Genomic DNA, 16,379 nt, shown 5'->3' with positions numbered 1-16,379 from the left:
AAACAAAAAAAAGTGTTGCCGAATTGGTAATTTTTCTCTTTGCGCGTCTGTAGATTATCTACCGTCTGTAGTCTATACATGTCGCGTCGCGTCGCATGTCAATGTGGTTTAAAAAGGTGTGGCAGACGAAGACATGTGATGGTATTAGTAGCGAAAAATCAGAAAACGACGTCAAACTACAAAAACAAACCGTGTCAGACAATGGGGTTTGTTTTTGGAGTTTGACGTCACGCTTCATCGTGATTGGTCGATTTACGATTCCACCCACACCATGATGAAATTTCTCCATTGCACTAACACCACTTAACTAACTTTGCCACACCTGTATATATCACATTGGTCGCATGTCGCTTGCACTCTGGTGCTACCCGTAGTCACCAAAAAAACCTCTGTGGCCTGCGCTCTCATCGGTCTATGCAATCTGTGCGGTCTTTCCGTCTATCTACAGGGTCTGTCCGAAGGAATCAAACCACGAGATAGGACAAAAAAATGGAAATGGATTTCAATAAAATTTGTCGACTCTGCTGTAAACAAAAAGATGATATGCGGTTCATTCGTGAAGTAAACAAAATATCTCTGGAAAACATATTCACCGAAGTCTTAAGATTAGAGGTAAGCAACTTGTAAATAACTTTTTCTATGCAATCTATTTACTGAATTAGCGTTTTAGATATTTGATAATGATGGCCTCCCTCCAAGAATTTGTGAGTTTTGCATTTCTACGTTAGCTGAAATGAATGAAACAATCGAATGCTATCGCAATAATGATAAAAAGTTACGAGCTCAGCTAAAAGGATTTTCAGAAATCTATGTAAAGGAAGAGTTGATCGACACTGACGAGGAGCAGCAGACATCTGGTCAACAATTGTAGATATATCAAATAAAATGTTTAGCTAGTAGGTAGGTAAATAAATTTCTTTTCCAGGTGTGAAGCAATCATTGAAGAATCAACATTCACAATTAAAGACGAGGAACAGGATAATATTGCTGATGTTGGACTTACCCAATCCGATAATGAAACAATTGATGAAGAATGGCTCTCTGAATATGAGAATCAAAGAAATGTAACAAATGAAAAATCTGTTTCTGGCAATCGTCACTCTGATTCTAAGCCAAAAAAAAGAAACAAGAATAAAATAAGAGTAAAAGGCCGAATGGGTCGTCCTAGAACCCGTTTTGAAAATCCAAATAGACCACGTCCTAACGATTTCAAATGCTATATATGTAAAAGTGATTCTATGGGTACACCGGAAGCGTTGCGAGCGCATTTGGAAGTTCACTTAGATCAGTTGCCTTACACATGCGCGGTTTGTGTAGCAGAAAAAATTGTCATCAATAGCATAACCACTATGAATATTCACAAAAGGATGCACGAAAATCCGTATAAGTGTCCGCATTGTGATCGATGTTACTCTAATAAGCGAGCTGTTGATGGACACATACAGACATACCATTTAGGAGAAAATGCTCCTTCTCCTTCCACATGTGACAAGTGTGGCAAGGTTTGCCGGTCTTTAACATCATTGAAATATCACAAAAGACTTCACTCTTCTGCGTGCGCTTGTGAGTTATGTGGTAAACTTTTTGTCGATAGACACAAACTTGGACGACATATTGAGCGAAAGCATGATAAGCTAAAAAAGTATGAATGCCAGATTTGTCATAAAAAATTGTGTTCTATGGATGCGATCCAGGCGCATTTTAAGACGATACATTCAACCAAAGAAGTAAATTGCGAATATTGTGGTAAAAGGTAAGCGTTTTTGGACAAGACGATTGTAGCAAATCATATTCTTCAAAGATATTGCTTGCTTAATTTTTCTAACGTCTTACGACAAGACCTGCCTAACGCAATTGTTATACAGTGGTATTCCGATTATATCTACACCTGGTTTAGGCCATCCAGATACCACGTGGAGAGAAAAATATCAGTTTTCAACACCCGTCCCCCATCGTGGACAAGCGTGGACATTGACTCAACCCCCCTACCCCCATCCCTGTTTGTCCACGTGGACATTTTTTCTTATGTGTAATTTAACAAAACAGAAATGCATGGTGCTAAATTTTGTTTTCAACTTGATTTATGCAGTATTTATAAAAAAAACACGCTCCAGTCTAAAGGCTGATACAATGTATACGGATTTTAAATCGCTACGGAAATTTGAGTTTTTCCGTGCATTTTCTGTCAAATTTCCGCAGCGTTAAAATCCGTATGCAAGGTGTTAGGACTTGAATTCGTCTGTTCATAGTAATCTTGTCTACAGCGAATTATTATCGACTGCAAGAAAGTCAGTTTCAGTCTGACTTTTGCTTGACGATTCTTCTCCGTCAAGAGTATCCCTGTCTAACTAGAGCACCTCAGCTTTTCCGTCTACTTCAACACAACACAGGACCTTTCTGATGCGACGCGGTTCGTAAAATCTTCTGAAGACGAATGCTTCCGTAATGCTCGGTTCATGTGTTTACGTCAACATATGCCTCATCAGAAGACAAAACTTTATTTGAGCCTAAAAACAATCACTGATCAATGGTTATGTATAATTAATTCAATATTTCTGTTTTTGGTATAAAAAACACTTCCACGTGGACATTTACGATACCCCCTCCCCCCCTTCCGTGGACAAGCGTGGACATTTCCATACCCCCCACCCCCTCTAAACTGTCCACGTGGTATATGGATGGCCCCTTAATCTACACCCGAATTTAGGTACCCCCGATTTTGCCAACCATTTAGACCATTTATCTACCTTTTTTTTAAATTGTCATTTCGGCATGAAAATTTGGAAGATTTCATGAATGTATGCATAACAGGGAATATTTCTCTCTATTTTATAGTTTACTATATGGCATCTGTGGTATGTAATTACACAGAATGGGTATGATAATGCTGAAGTCAAATACGCAAAGTAACTTCCATTTATTTTGTAACGTATATTTTTAACATTTCGTAATAATCCTTTGCGATATTTTTCTATACCGTAACGTTAACGGACACACCCCGTCTCCGCTAGAAAATATGGTTATCACCTTTCATTCCTTAAAAATTCTAATCTTTTGAACCATTGGAACGATTTTAATAAATTTATTACCAAATAAAAGGAATTTTAATGAGCTTTTCAGAAAAAAAAAACAATAAACTGACATTCAAAGTTTTTTATGATTGCAAAACCATTTTTTGTAGGAGCCTTGAAACTCTGAAAATCACTTAAACCATTTAAAATATTCGTTTTTGCCTTTCTACTATATAAATATATCGTATAAAGAAGGTTTTATTTTTTCATTATACTTTCAATGGCAAGCTAGTTGTTTACATACGATATCAAAAACAGATATCTGTCATTTTTAGTTTTTGAGATACGCTTTTTTTAAGAAATAAAGATGCGAAAATGCAATGGACTCGCATGGCGTTTTATTTTAGAGACGCATTTCTTTGTCAAAAACCCCCTTTTATTACAAGTAAAAACAAAAACCATGCGTCTCCATTGTATTCTCGATACTTTATGAAAACTTAGAATTTCTTTGGTCTACACACCATGGAAACATGAAAAGTGAATGTTCTCAATGTTTTTGCGATAATAAAAAAAGTTTGGGCTTTAGTCCAATATTTTTTTCTGAAAAGCTCATTAAAATACTTTCTATTTGGTATTAACATCATTAAAATCGATTCAATGGATCAAAAGTTATGAATTTTCAAAGAAAAAAAGGTGGAAAAAATGGTAACTTCTGGGACCACACTGACTCAGAAAAGAGAACCCTAAGTACCAAATAAAAATACGGATCTCAAATTTACTGCAAAGGAATAAGTACACAAAATTTGAATCAAATCGGAGTAATTTTGAATTTCGATATGTCTTTATTCATAATATTGCTGAGTTGACATGCATTGCCCTCCCATGGGTAGGTGGTTTGTCGCGCACTTCGGCACACTCTATTTTCTAAGCTTAGTTCCGCATGTAGAATGTAATATAGTTTAAGTTAGATATATGTGTAGCATGTAGTATAGTATTGCATAATTTAGCTTTATGTGTAGCATGTGCCTCGTAAAGCGGAATTGAACGGATTTGATTTTAAATTCAATCCGTTTAGGCCGAAGCACCGGGAAGGCTTACTCAGTTCCCTAGATGAAATGCTGGTATGCACAGAAATTTTTCTAGGAAACTGAAACCAAATCCTACCCACGATTCATGAGATTTTGACTTACTCATGAAAATTTAAAATTATCGCTAGTTAGAAACGCTAGTTTGAACACTCAAAAATGATGTGATGTCTTTATTTGCGTAATCGAGACATTTTCTATGAGATTGCCATAAAATTTATGGCTGTTATGTGATTATGGACAGCACAGCACTCAGTAGCTGTGTTTCCTGTGTCAGTATCCTATGTTATTACTATTATTACTAATATTGCTATCGTTGTTGTTACTGTCACCTCTATTGTATTGTTTTGGATGTAATTAATTATAATTATTGTCATTTTCTTATTTCCCTCCTTTATTAGAATGATTTGCATGTTTTGTGACTAACCGCGTTAACGCTATTCAACTAACAAATGTTTGAGTGTTCTATGATGAGTCGGAATTTTTTCTTATACCTATGCTGCCCATGGATGCATAGTCGACGTAACGACCAGCACCATGATTGTTGAGAAAACGCATTTTTATCGTGAAGAACGTTTAAAGCCATATAATCTTTACTATAAACTTTTTCAATCGAATAATCCGTTAATTTAGTAGAGTTTATTAATCAAAACAGGACTGATGGGGTTTTATGATTCATTCCTCATTTATTGTGTTTAAAAAATGCGAACGCCAGTTTATGCGAATAAACAGACTGTTTTTTTGAACGATTATTCACATAACTTGGCGTAAAGCTACAAAAACAAATAGGTTGCTATGCTGATTGATTATACGGGAAAATAACGTCAACCATTAGCTTTACGTGAAACCAGTGCAGAGTAAATCAATTTTCCTAAATTTCTCTAATATTTTCGAACAAACATATGTTGTTTGAGTATTGGACATGTGAACAACATAGTTAAGATTGCGTGGGACCGAAAAAGTACATTTTGGTCATTTTGGTTTTTACGTCAACTATGCATCCATGGGCAGTATGCTGCCAAACTGCAATTATTAATGGGCAGGAAGTTATAGTCAGTAGCTGTGTTTCCTGTGTCAGTTTCCTATGTTATGTAATAATAGTAAATTACTAATAGTGCTATAGTTGTTGTTACTGTCACCTCTATTGTATTATTTTTGTTTTGGATGTAATTAATTATAATTATTATTGTTATTTTCTTATTTTCTTCCTTTATTAGAGTGATTTGCATGTCTTGTGACTAACCGCGTTAACGGTATTCAACTAACAACATAATATTATCACGAATGACGCTGTTTGTCTCCCAAAGACCCCCCTAATGCTGATGAGCTACTGTCGGGGAGTCCATCAAGTCGGACGGTGGCAACTCACCGGCGATCTGCTCCTCTCCATTCTTGCTGCTGTCGTCGCGGTCGGACTCAGTACAGTGGATCTCTCGAAAAGCTTTATAGCCTCGATATGCATTTGTTCTGTCCATTGCCCAATCCTGGCAGACTTCAACTGGAATTCCACTTCTAACTAAATCTTTTTAGAGTATAGCTCTTCAAGTAAAAAAGTAAAAACAGATATTCGATTCTCTGGTTGATTCAAGCGATAACCAAGGGCTGTCCTCAATATACCATCATTCCCACTTCCTAAAATATGGTCATAGTACATAATATATACCCATGGTATGAGGATTTTTTCGATTCAATACCATCCTCACAGAATTATCAACGTCGTTAACATCTTATTAACTCTTGCTCCAGTGACAGCTTGCACTTAAGACTTAACACGGCATATACACATATCTCCAAGTGAAGTTCTACTTGATCCACCTCATCCTTTCTTAGTTACAGAATCATTTCAATTGACCAGGGTCTGAAGAGCATCCAAATCGGTTGACTACCACTACAAATAGGCAATTAATGCCACCGGGAATAATACGAGCGAATACCAGTCTCCATTATATCGCATCTGCTCTATTTTTCGGAAGTTCAAGTAGTTTTTCGATAGTTCTGAGCGATAATATTGCTCTTGAATAATATTCCGCACAAAATATTCGAATATTCGAAAATTTACGCCAACAGCTACTATACTGCAAAGATGGTAGATAAAGAAGCGGCTGTTGCTTTATATGAGCATAGGTTGTTGAACAGCGCTGGGTCAATCGTGATGACATGGGTAATTGGAGAGATGAGTAGCGTCCATCCTAGCGAGTAGTTAGTCGATAGTAGCATAGGTGATGGACAGACATAGAATTCTTGTGATATTACTAACCCGAAAATTGCAATCGGCATGTTGACTAAAAATTTCTTCTTTTCTTTTCTTTTCTTTCTCTGCCTGATCTCCATCGCTTCTTCTCACGGCAACAATGTTGTCGTGAGGGGCGGCGGGAGATCAGCCACAGGCGACTGGTGGCAGCGATGGATGAGGACGTGCCGTGTGCCGTGAATAACCACAAAGTAAGAGAGGGACGAACAAGATGAGGAAACAAACAAAGGAAGGAGAAAACAAGATAAGTTCAAGCCATCTTATTCTATATTCACCAAGTACACAATTATAACGAGCCAAGTTCTGCCACTCTTCTTCCTCCTCATTGATCCATAATCACCAACGCATTATGGCGCTAGCGTTATCCGCAAGGATTTTTTTATCATTATCACAACCACCTTATCTCAGCCCTGGACAGACTTGGCTCTAACTGCCCCACCTCGTGCTGCAAACAGAAACAAACAGATTTTTACCTTTGTTATACTATAACAAAGGTTTAAAAATTGGTCGAAAAACACGAAATTGATCCGAGACCCGGAGGGCCAAGTCACATATACCAATCGATAGGGTTCGACGATTTGAGCAATGTCTGTGTGTGTGTGTGTATGTGTGTGTGTGTGTGTGTGTGTGTGTGTGTGTGTGTGTGTGTGTGTGTGTGTGTGTGTGTGTGTGTGTGTGTGTGTGTGTGTGTGTGTGTGTGTGTGTGTGTGTGTGTGTGTGTGTGTGTGTGTGTGTGTGTGTGTGTGTGTGTGTGTGTGTGTGTGTGTGTGTGTGTGTGTGTGTGTGTGTGTGTGTGTGTGTGTGTGTGTGTGTGTGTGTGTGTGTGTGTGTGTGTGTGTGTGTGTGTGTGTGTGTGTGTGTGTGTGTGTGTGTGTGTGTGTGTGTGTGTGTGTGTGTGTGTGTGTGTGTGTGTGTGTGTGTGTGTGTGTGTGTGTGTGTGTGTGTGTGTGTGTGTGTGTGTGTGTGTGTGTGTGTGTGTGTGTGTGTGTGTGTGTGTGTGTGTGTGTGTGTGTGTGTGTGTGTGTGTGTGTGTGTGTGTGTGTGTGTGTGTGTGTGTGTGTGTGTGTGTGTGTGTGTGTGTGTGTGTGTGTGTGTGTGTGTGTGTGTGTGTGTGTGTGTGTGTGTGTGTGTGTGTGTGTGTGTGTGTGTGTGTGTGTGTGTGTGTGTGTGTGTGTGTAGGTATGTAATGTTTTTTTCTATCGCCTGTTTCTCAGAGATGGCTGAACCGAATCGTTCGCTATTATTTTTGTTTGAAAGGTATTATTGTCTAGTAGATCACTATTGAGTTGTTTTGTGATACGACGTTTCGTTTAAAAGTTATAAGCAAAAATGTAAAAACTACGTGACATGGGTTTCTCCGCAACTACATGACCGATTTCAACGATCTTAGTATCAAATGAAAGCTCTTGTTAAAGCTAAATTGTCCAAAAAAATTTTATTGAAAACAAACAAGTAGTTTAAAAGTTATGCTTAAAAAACCTGTTTTGACAAGTTAATAATTATCGCCTGTTTCTCAGAGATGGCCAAACAGATTTATGCGCTATTAGTTTCATTTGGCAGGTAATATAGCCGGATAGATCACTATTGAATGGTTTTTTGATTAGATGTTTAATTTGGAAGTTATGAGCAATTGAATACACCACACCAAAATTAACAATAATTTATATTGATTTTAACCAAGATAATTTACCTAATTTCAATTATTTTAATATCAAACGAGAGGTTATGACACTACGAATATATATGCAAAATTTCATAAGAATTGGTTTTACCGGTCAAAAGATATTAACCCTCGAACACTCGCGCCAACTTTTGTAACACGGTTACTCGCGCGCACAATAGAAACCAAAGAAATCATGCGCACTAGAGCTTTGATTGATAAAACTTGGTTTTAGGATTATCGAACCTGTGGAAGAGTGTCTAGAAATTGAAAGCTACATCGTCTGGTGGAATTTAAATTTTGGTTAATCCCCCTAAAAGTGAAATAAAAAAATTATTTTTCTGCAATGTCAATATAACACATTGATGTGTTCTGCAAAGTTATAGAGCATATTATTACAAGAAATTTTGCTAAAGACAATTACCTTCTATCTCTGCAGCGAAGATAGAAAAATCTTATTTATTGTACATATATGATTTTGTAAAATCAGTTTTTCTATTTTTACTCTTTTTGTAATTGTTGTATGACTTTTTCATGTACTACAAAATTGTACAAATAGTAAAAATACACAACTTTGCTGAAAATAGTATACCTCTATGTTTGCTTGTTTAGGAACTGTGGAATTTTGATTATAAAAAATACCCTAATTACTCAACTACCAGCAGACGGATACATTTTAAACATTTTACATTTGCTGATAGTTTTGCTGCATACAGACACATTTTTCCATATGAAGAAACAAGAGAAAATTCCAGTTGGGGCCAAATTCTGGTACACCTCACATGCTGATTGCTTCGTTTCTGTGATGGCGGTTTATGCTGATCTATTTTCCCAACAATTTAAATTATTAATGCATTGAATAATTATGATATTTTGCTCATAATTACCTACACGTGTTGTACAAAATACAACAGCGTGAGTAACCGAAGGTTAATAAAAATTGATGAAAATTATTCAAGAAAACTCTATTGATGTGAATCAAATGGAATGGCATTACAGGAAATTATGCATATTCTTATTATTCTTATTCTTATTAATACCATCACAACCACAATAAAGGATTCCTGGAAATAATTTTAAACATTTTTTAATTTTAGAAATATTTCGAATCATTTTCTTGTCAGTATTAATATTTGTAAAACATTGGCAATATTTCACAAATACTAAATCGGCCAGGCCAACTGTGAAGCATTGCCGCAAAGACGATTACACGATATGAATCTTGTTTGAATAAATTTATTCATACAAAGATGCATTTCTAAATCAACAGGGGAAGAAGAAACGGGGACGTCTCGTACCAACCGTTTCTGATTATTGGCAGTTTTATTTTCGTTGGGAGTATTTGGCTAGTAAAGGTTAAGTACTCCGGACCCTCGGGGATGGGACATGTACATTTACTTACTTGCCCTGGTAAATACCTAGGTTATAGCGCCTTTTTTCGCTCTTTTAAATATACTATTACCTGAAATTAGAAAAAATGGTTAAGCGACCTAAAGATTATCACGTAAATTAATCCATAAACAATTGTAGGCATCACTATTGAATCATATACTTTCTTTTGCAATATTCCGCATTTCTAGGATGAATGATCAGTATATTCGTCAAACTTAATTATCATAAACTTAACTAAGATTTGTTAAGCCGTATTATATTGTATGCTCAGTCGATTTATTTTTTCTACGAATTTTGTGAAAGTACATGCTATTAAGCAGCTCACACTAGCCTAACTAAAATCAATATACAATATCTAAAATGATAAATTTCAGCTTAATGCCAGGGCTACCTATGCCATTCGGTAGCTACAACTACGTCAGTCAGTACCGTTGCTCAGGATCACTCATAGCAACAAAATAAAATAATCGAAAACTGAGGTCATACTGGGCACTGCATTTTTTCCACTGAAGTCATTTCTCTTTTAATGAAAATCACACCAATTCTTACAAATTTTCACAAACCGCTTTACACTACATTTTTTCCATACATACCAGAAACACTTGATTCCACCTTCAAATTAAATATCGGTACTAATGCCAATCCATATACAATTCACGATCCATCAGCAGCAGCTTTCATACACCTACCGATTTTCAGGCTTGTCACCAATCATAATCCGCAGTCCTCGCCAACCAAATCGCAATCGCCATTCTCATCACAGAATCTGTTTTCACCAACCACTATTGCAATTCACATTACATCAATTTAAATATTTATTTTTAACACCTTTCAAAGGTGTAATTTTATTATTTTTAACTAGAACAAAAAATGCAAGGATAAATTCAGACGCGAAAGATTTTTCGCGTCCATACACGACCACAGCTTACTTCGATCTCTGGCATTACAGGAAATTATGCATAGTTCAAAAACCTATAAACTAGACCTTTACTAGGCAATGTACCTATATGTTAAAGAATAAGATTTCCTCTCACAACTCACTTTTATTTGCACTTACTCAGAATAATAACAACTTACTTATCCTTACTCAGCAATTTCATGAAAAAGGGATCTATCAAAATTTAAAAGTGTTCCTATTTTGTTCAAATTTTGTAAACTTATTCAATTTTCAAAATTGTATGTAAACCAACGCATTACGCAACGTTAATCAATAGACGAAGACGTGTCGACAGCAAGTAAGACCGTATAACAAAGGTTCCTTTCACCACTAGGTGGATTAAATCGGGTTTTTATTTACAATTATAAATAACCAATCAAAAGCTTTTTTGGCACGAATGCGTTTCATAAGTGTAAAAAAAGGGTCAAAGGTACATTTTTGTGAAATATTAATAGGTAAGATAAGTTATTATCGAAAATCTCTGAAAAGTGCGTCAACTATGGACCTGCGTCAAATTTGGTGGGTCCACGGTAATATAAAAACAAATATATATTCAGCCTTGCCACCCACATTGATACATTTATGTATATTTTTACGTTACAGAATTTTCGACTATTATAATAAATTGTCCTACTATAATCTTTTCAGATATCCTTCAGAATTATCTCTTCGGTATCATTTAAAAAAACATGAACAAGATCCTAATTCGAAATTTTCGAGCGATTGGAAAAATTATTATACTGAAGTAATTACTGGTGACAATCCTAAGCCATCCAAAAAGTGTAACTTGTGCGGAGCGGTTGTGAAAGCCATTTCACCACATATGCGGTCGGTGCATTTTCCTAAAGAATACCGCTGTAACCTCTGTGAGGCGGTTTATAAATCTAAAGGAACTTATGATGCTCATGTTATGGAGCATAAATTTGGAAAAGCATACCGCTGCCCAATATGTGGTAAAGAATTTTCAGAAAAAAAAAATTTGATTTCTCATCTTAAAACAAAAAAACATCGGGATCATCCATTAGCTAAATCACTTGATTGGTTGGATATGAAAAGGGAGGCCGGTATCAATCTAAGCAGACGTAATCCCGAGGAGCCAAAATCCGCTGAAAGCGATGAAGATGCATCAATAGAACAGGTCCCAAATCAATCTCTAGTATAGTAGAAATTCTGTTTACGATATTTTTTTTTATCCATAATATATAATATACCAATACAGTATGTAGTAGCTACGAATACGATCCATATTAATGCTTGTCGATATTTAATCAGACTTAGCTTTTTTCAAGTGTGATTCTTTTACGGCTATCATTAATGTGCGACATTATTTGATCCGAATACTCAAAACCACTTAGGGGCCGTCCATGTATTACGTGGAAAGTTTAGAATGGCAAAAAGGGTATGAGAATGTCCACGCTTGTCAACGGAACGGGGAAGGGGGATTTAGAAAATGTCCACGTGAACAAGTTATTTTTACCACATAGAATTTTTACCACACAAAATAGAAATTTAAATTTAATTATACCTACATATCAGCGTGAACTATACCAGTTTTGCTCATACCGCCGTCCGAGCAAGTCGAGCTTCACTTATCTTCGAGCGTCTTTCGAAGAAAAGCGATGTATCTGATGTTTGAAAAATCAAACGTCTCACTGTAGATTCAAAACGATAATTAATTTATAATTTATTTTTCCGTGAGAGACTTCTGCAAGCTTCTACAGGGTGTCGATTACCTGGAAAATCAGAGAAGACCTGGAAATGTCAGAGAAATTCGTTTCAACCTGGAAAAGTCAGGGAATGTCAGGGAATTTCATTTAAAGTCAGGGATTTTTGGCATGGGAAGAAAATGTACCGAAAAAGTTATGGCATCGCAAGATAACATTTACTTGAAGTGTCTGGCACCTTTTTATTCAAGGTCTTCGCGTATACCCGAATCAAATAGACACGTTATTTTTACTCGCGTACAATCAATATGCTGTGTACAAATTTCCTAAAGCTTCGAAATTTCGATTTTCATGAATGTGTAACTGACCTGCATTAAACCAGATCACGTTTTTCAACAACGGTTGGGCCGATATGCTCGATTTTGGTTTCAAAGGGAAGGGCTCAAGATCTAATTGATCATTACTAATATCATTTAAATTATTCGATATTATTCGGATATTTAGATCAAAACTTGTGTATAGAAATTTGTTTATTTTGTACGGAAAGTGACGATAAAAAGTCCATACCAGGTTGGTGGATGTTGACACGCAAAGCGCATACTTTGTTGAAACAATACTTTTTCTGTTTTCACTGCGGCCAATCCAGCAAGATTGTTAAAACACTCTTCGATGCTTCGGGAAGAAATATTCATTGATATTTTGAAAAAAAAAACAGCATTTAAAATAAGCAAATGTTGCCTCTAGATAATTCCAGACTTCCGGAACGAGGTCGGATTGTAACTGGAACGAGGACTAATCAAACTGAAAAAAAGATCAGCCTGAAAATTTGCTGTACGATATTCAACCTGAACAGATCAGAACCCGGACGCTTAATGCGTATTCGAATGAAAAACCCTCTCAACCTTAAAATTCTGATTTAGTCTAACAAATCCGTTATATCTTTGAAACTTAACTTCGAGCAGGGAGTCGATAGAGTCGCAAACCCGAATTTTTCCTGAATATCAAAAGTTGATTGCAAGTAGGTCGAATAGAAACAAATAAAACGATGCGGCGTACTGCGTTGCTTAATTCATCGTTGTGTCATTTGGCATTAAAAAAATTCCTGAGGAACAATTATTTCTTCTAGAGTGACTGTATACAGAGTGGCGACAATGTCAAAATTGGAATGATAATTATCTGTCAGTGTCATTCCAATCGAGCAGACGACCTATCCAACGCGTATGCAGGAAAGAGAAAGAAAAACCTTGGAAAAACCGCATTGCATACATTTGGGATGACTTGTCGCCACTCTGTATATAGTCACTCTAATTTCTTCAAATTTTGATAACAAATCGAAATAGATGCTCAGACAAATCGGGTTTTGTAACACAAAATTTCTTCAAATTATGTTCTAAACTAAAGATCCATTTTTATAATTTTTTTGCATAAATATTTGAAGCGGATTTAAAACGCATTCATTGCATGAGACCAAAGGACTCAGAGTAAACAAAACAACCAATTAGGCCAAATGAACACTTTATAAAGAGAAATTAACGAGGTATTTTGCGTCTGGATTTTTTCGAAACAGATCTGGAAAAACCTGATAAAGTCAGGGAATTTTATTTTTGCTGGATAATCGCGAGAGACACTTGAAGCGCCGATACATTTTGTATGCATAATCTCTAGAGTGACTATATATAGAGTGGCGACAATGTCAAAATTGGAATGATAGTTATCTGTCAGTGTCATTCCAATCGAGTAGACTAGAGTGACTATATACAGAGTGGCGACAGTGTCAAAATTGGAATGATAATTATCTGTCAGTGTCATTCCAATCGAGCAGACGACCTATCCAACGCGTATGCAGGAAAGAGAAAGAAAAACCTTGGAAAACCCGCATTGCATACATTTGGGATGACTTGTCGCCACTCTGTATATAGTCACTCTAGAGTAGACGACCAATCCAACGCGTATGCAGGAAAGAGAAAGAAAATAAGCATTGCTAGAGCCAACCCATCGGCAGGCAACCATGTTTTCGCTGCCAACATCTCGTGTGTGCGAAAATGAGATAGCATGTCAGCACTGCGTTTCACTCAACTGCCAGCAGTCTGATTTGGGCCCGCTGTCAAATTTTGAGCCCAGGACATGTTGTCGCTGACGTTTACTGCAGCTCGTTATAGAGATGTCGATGGGGTGGCTAGAGCATTGCATACTTTTGGGATGACATGTCGCCACTCTGTATATAGTCACTCTAATAATCTCTATGTACACTCAATATTGCAGGTTGCAGTGAAAGGACTAAATGCACAGCAACTGCAGGGAAACAGCCATAGATCTACAATCAGTGTTGCGTTCTAAATGAAACCATTGCAGTGCTTCGTAGTAGAGAAAATTATCAGTCGTTATTCTTCTTCAAACAATATCAATCAAATTGTTTTCTATGCTTTTCAGAATATTTTTAACAAAAATTGTGTAATAAAATCTAAAAACATCACATGTTATGCTGCAAGCCTATAGTTAATACTATATATATAGTTCGGCGGATAGAAAACCAGGCGAATTGGCATCCCTGATTTATGAAATTAAATTTGAAATTATGGTGAAATGTGCAGGTTTTTACGAAAAATAATCACTGGCGGGTGTTGAAAATGACTAGTTCTATGAAAATAAAGTGTATTTTTTTACCATTACTCCTGCATTTTGGATTTTGAAAAGCTTTTGGCTCCGCTTTTGACGTTTATTTGGCTCCCGATTTTCTATCCGCCGAACTATATATATAGTAACTATATGCAAGCCTGTCTGTTACATTAATGCAACTTTCTATTCCAAAGTTTTTCGAAAGTTTAGCATCACTGGATACGAGTGCAGCAGCTCTGACTGCTTTTGATAAACAAACATAGTGGCACCGAACTTTCATAACGCGAATTTTTCTGCTGTTAAATTTAGGTCACTTCGCGCTATTTGTCGAACTATTTGCAGTTGTATATTTTGAAATAACCATCAAACGACCCCGAAACGTATCTATTATCTCACTTTTCTTCTGCATCTACTGTTTTGGTAATCACCAATTTGACGGCTCGCAAAGATTTGACATGAATCAATGACAGCTCGCTGCTGGGATTTTACTTGCATTTTGCCTGCAAGTTCTTTGTATTTCGCGTTTTTGATGCAATCTGCAATATATATCTCACAGCGGAGTGCTATCCCTATCTTAACGAACGGTGTTTGACAGTCCACTTAACGAAGGGCGCTATTGCAAGAAATCCAAGAAATAGCGCCCGTCTGACAGGTAGATTTGCTGCCAACCTTGTCGAGATGTGCTGAGATGTTGGCAACAAAAACATGGCACCCATCGCAAGCCCCTGATATTTCACGTTGAAATCATAGGAAAAGTTATGTGAATATTTTCCATCCAGCTTTTCCTGTACTATTATGTGAGTTTCAGGTAGTTCGCACGCAGACTAATGCGTTAACGTGAAAATCAGCAAGGGCATGGTGTGTTGCTATCTCTTTCTTATGTGGGAGTGAAGAGAGCAACTTTCAAATGGTCCTCGGTAAAGGGGAATTCCCAGCAAATTTTTTGGTTCTTGTCAAAATTAACATTTTGGTACCTATGCGTGGGACATCGAAAATGTATGAATTTGACAGCCACTTCACCCCGTAGAAAATCAGATAGATGTTATTATTTTTTCCAATAACAATCAGCTGAAAGTCACGTAAATCCCTGTAGAGAAATTTACGTGATTTTTCACGTCGAAAGGACGTGTGGATTATTTTGAGTGTACACGATCACCAACCAGTGATCGATGCTCGTGTAAAAGAGACGGGAATAGAAAACTCTAAATTCCCACACTGTACACCTGGTAATAGCGAGGTTCAATAAATTGTAATGCTACACTTTTGTTTGTCGTCATCGTCGCCATAGAGCTTGCTAATCCCAGTGCAAAAGGCTACAAAAACTTATCGTTTATCACTCAAACGTATGTTTTTTTACCGGGGTATAACTGGGGGAAAACAAAAACAAACGTGTAAAATCTAACAACAGCAACAACAAATCGCGCATCGATGTGTGCGTACGATAAACGTCAGCAAGCTCAATGCACTTGGTCAATTTCGCGCGGTCAATGTGAAGGTTCAATGCCGCTTCGTGATAGTTTACTCGGCATACTGCCGCTGGCGTGGTCTGCCGAAAGCGCAAGAATGAATTCGTAATAAAATAACATGTGGAATACATATGTTACAAGAATAAGGGGAATGGCGCGTTGTGATTAACTGTTCGAAAGTTTAAGTGCCTGTTCGAAAGCCTCGTTGAATAGAGTCTTTGGTTTTATATTGTCTGTTGTCTAATAGGGTATGTTGCTGCTTCGTCGTAATTGCCTATTCCCGTCCTATCTGTCGCG

The 16,379-nt window shown here is 36.9% G+C and overlaps 1 protein-coding gene across 2 annotated transcripts; it reads left to right on the top strand.

The window, feature by feature from the left end:
- The first annotated feature begins 373 nt into the window (after positions 1-373).
- On the top strand, positions 374-11,542 carry LOC128744568 (zinc finger protein 12-like). 2 transcript variants are annotated; one of them, XM_053841683.1, is made up of 5 exons: positions 374-612; positions 671-867; positions 926-1,753; positions 10,985-11,289; positions 11,362-11,542. In XM_053841683.1, the coding sequence occupies exons 1-5, from the start codon at positions 490-492 to the stop codon at positions 11,496-11,498; spliced, it is 1,590 nt and encodes a 529-aa protein (XP_053697658.1). In that variant the 5' UTR covers positions 374-489; the 3' UTR covers positions 11,499-11,542. The 2 variants fall into 2 exon arrangements, with proteins under 2 accessions (XP_053697658.1, XP_053697649.1); XM_053841674.1 differs by having other exon boundaries at positions 10,985-11,542.
- The last annotated feature ends 4,837 nt before the right edge of the window (positions 11,543-16,379 follow it).

Source organism: Sabethes cyaneus, chromosome 1 (assembly GCF_943734655.1).
Source record: "Sabethes cyaneus chromosome 1, idSabCyanKW18_F2, whole genome shotgun sequence".
Lineage (NCBI taxonomy): Eukaryota > Metazoa > Arthropoda > Insecta > Diptera > Culicidae > Sabethes > Sabethes cyaneus.
This window is presented reverse-complemented; position numbering and strand designations above follow the sequence as displayed.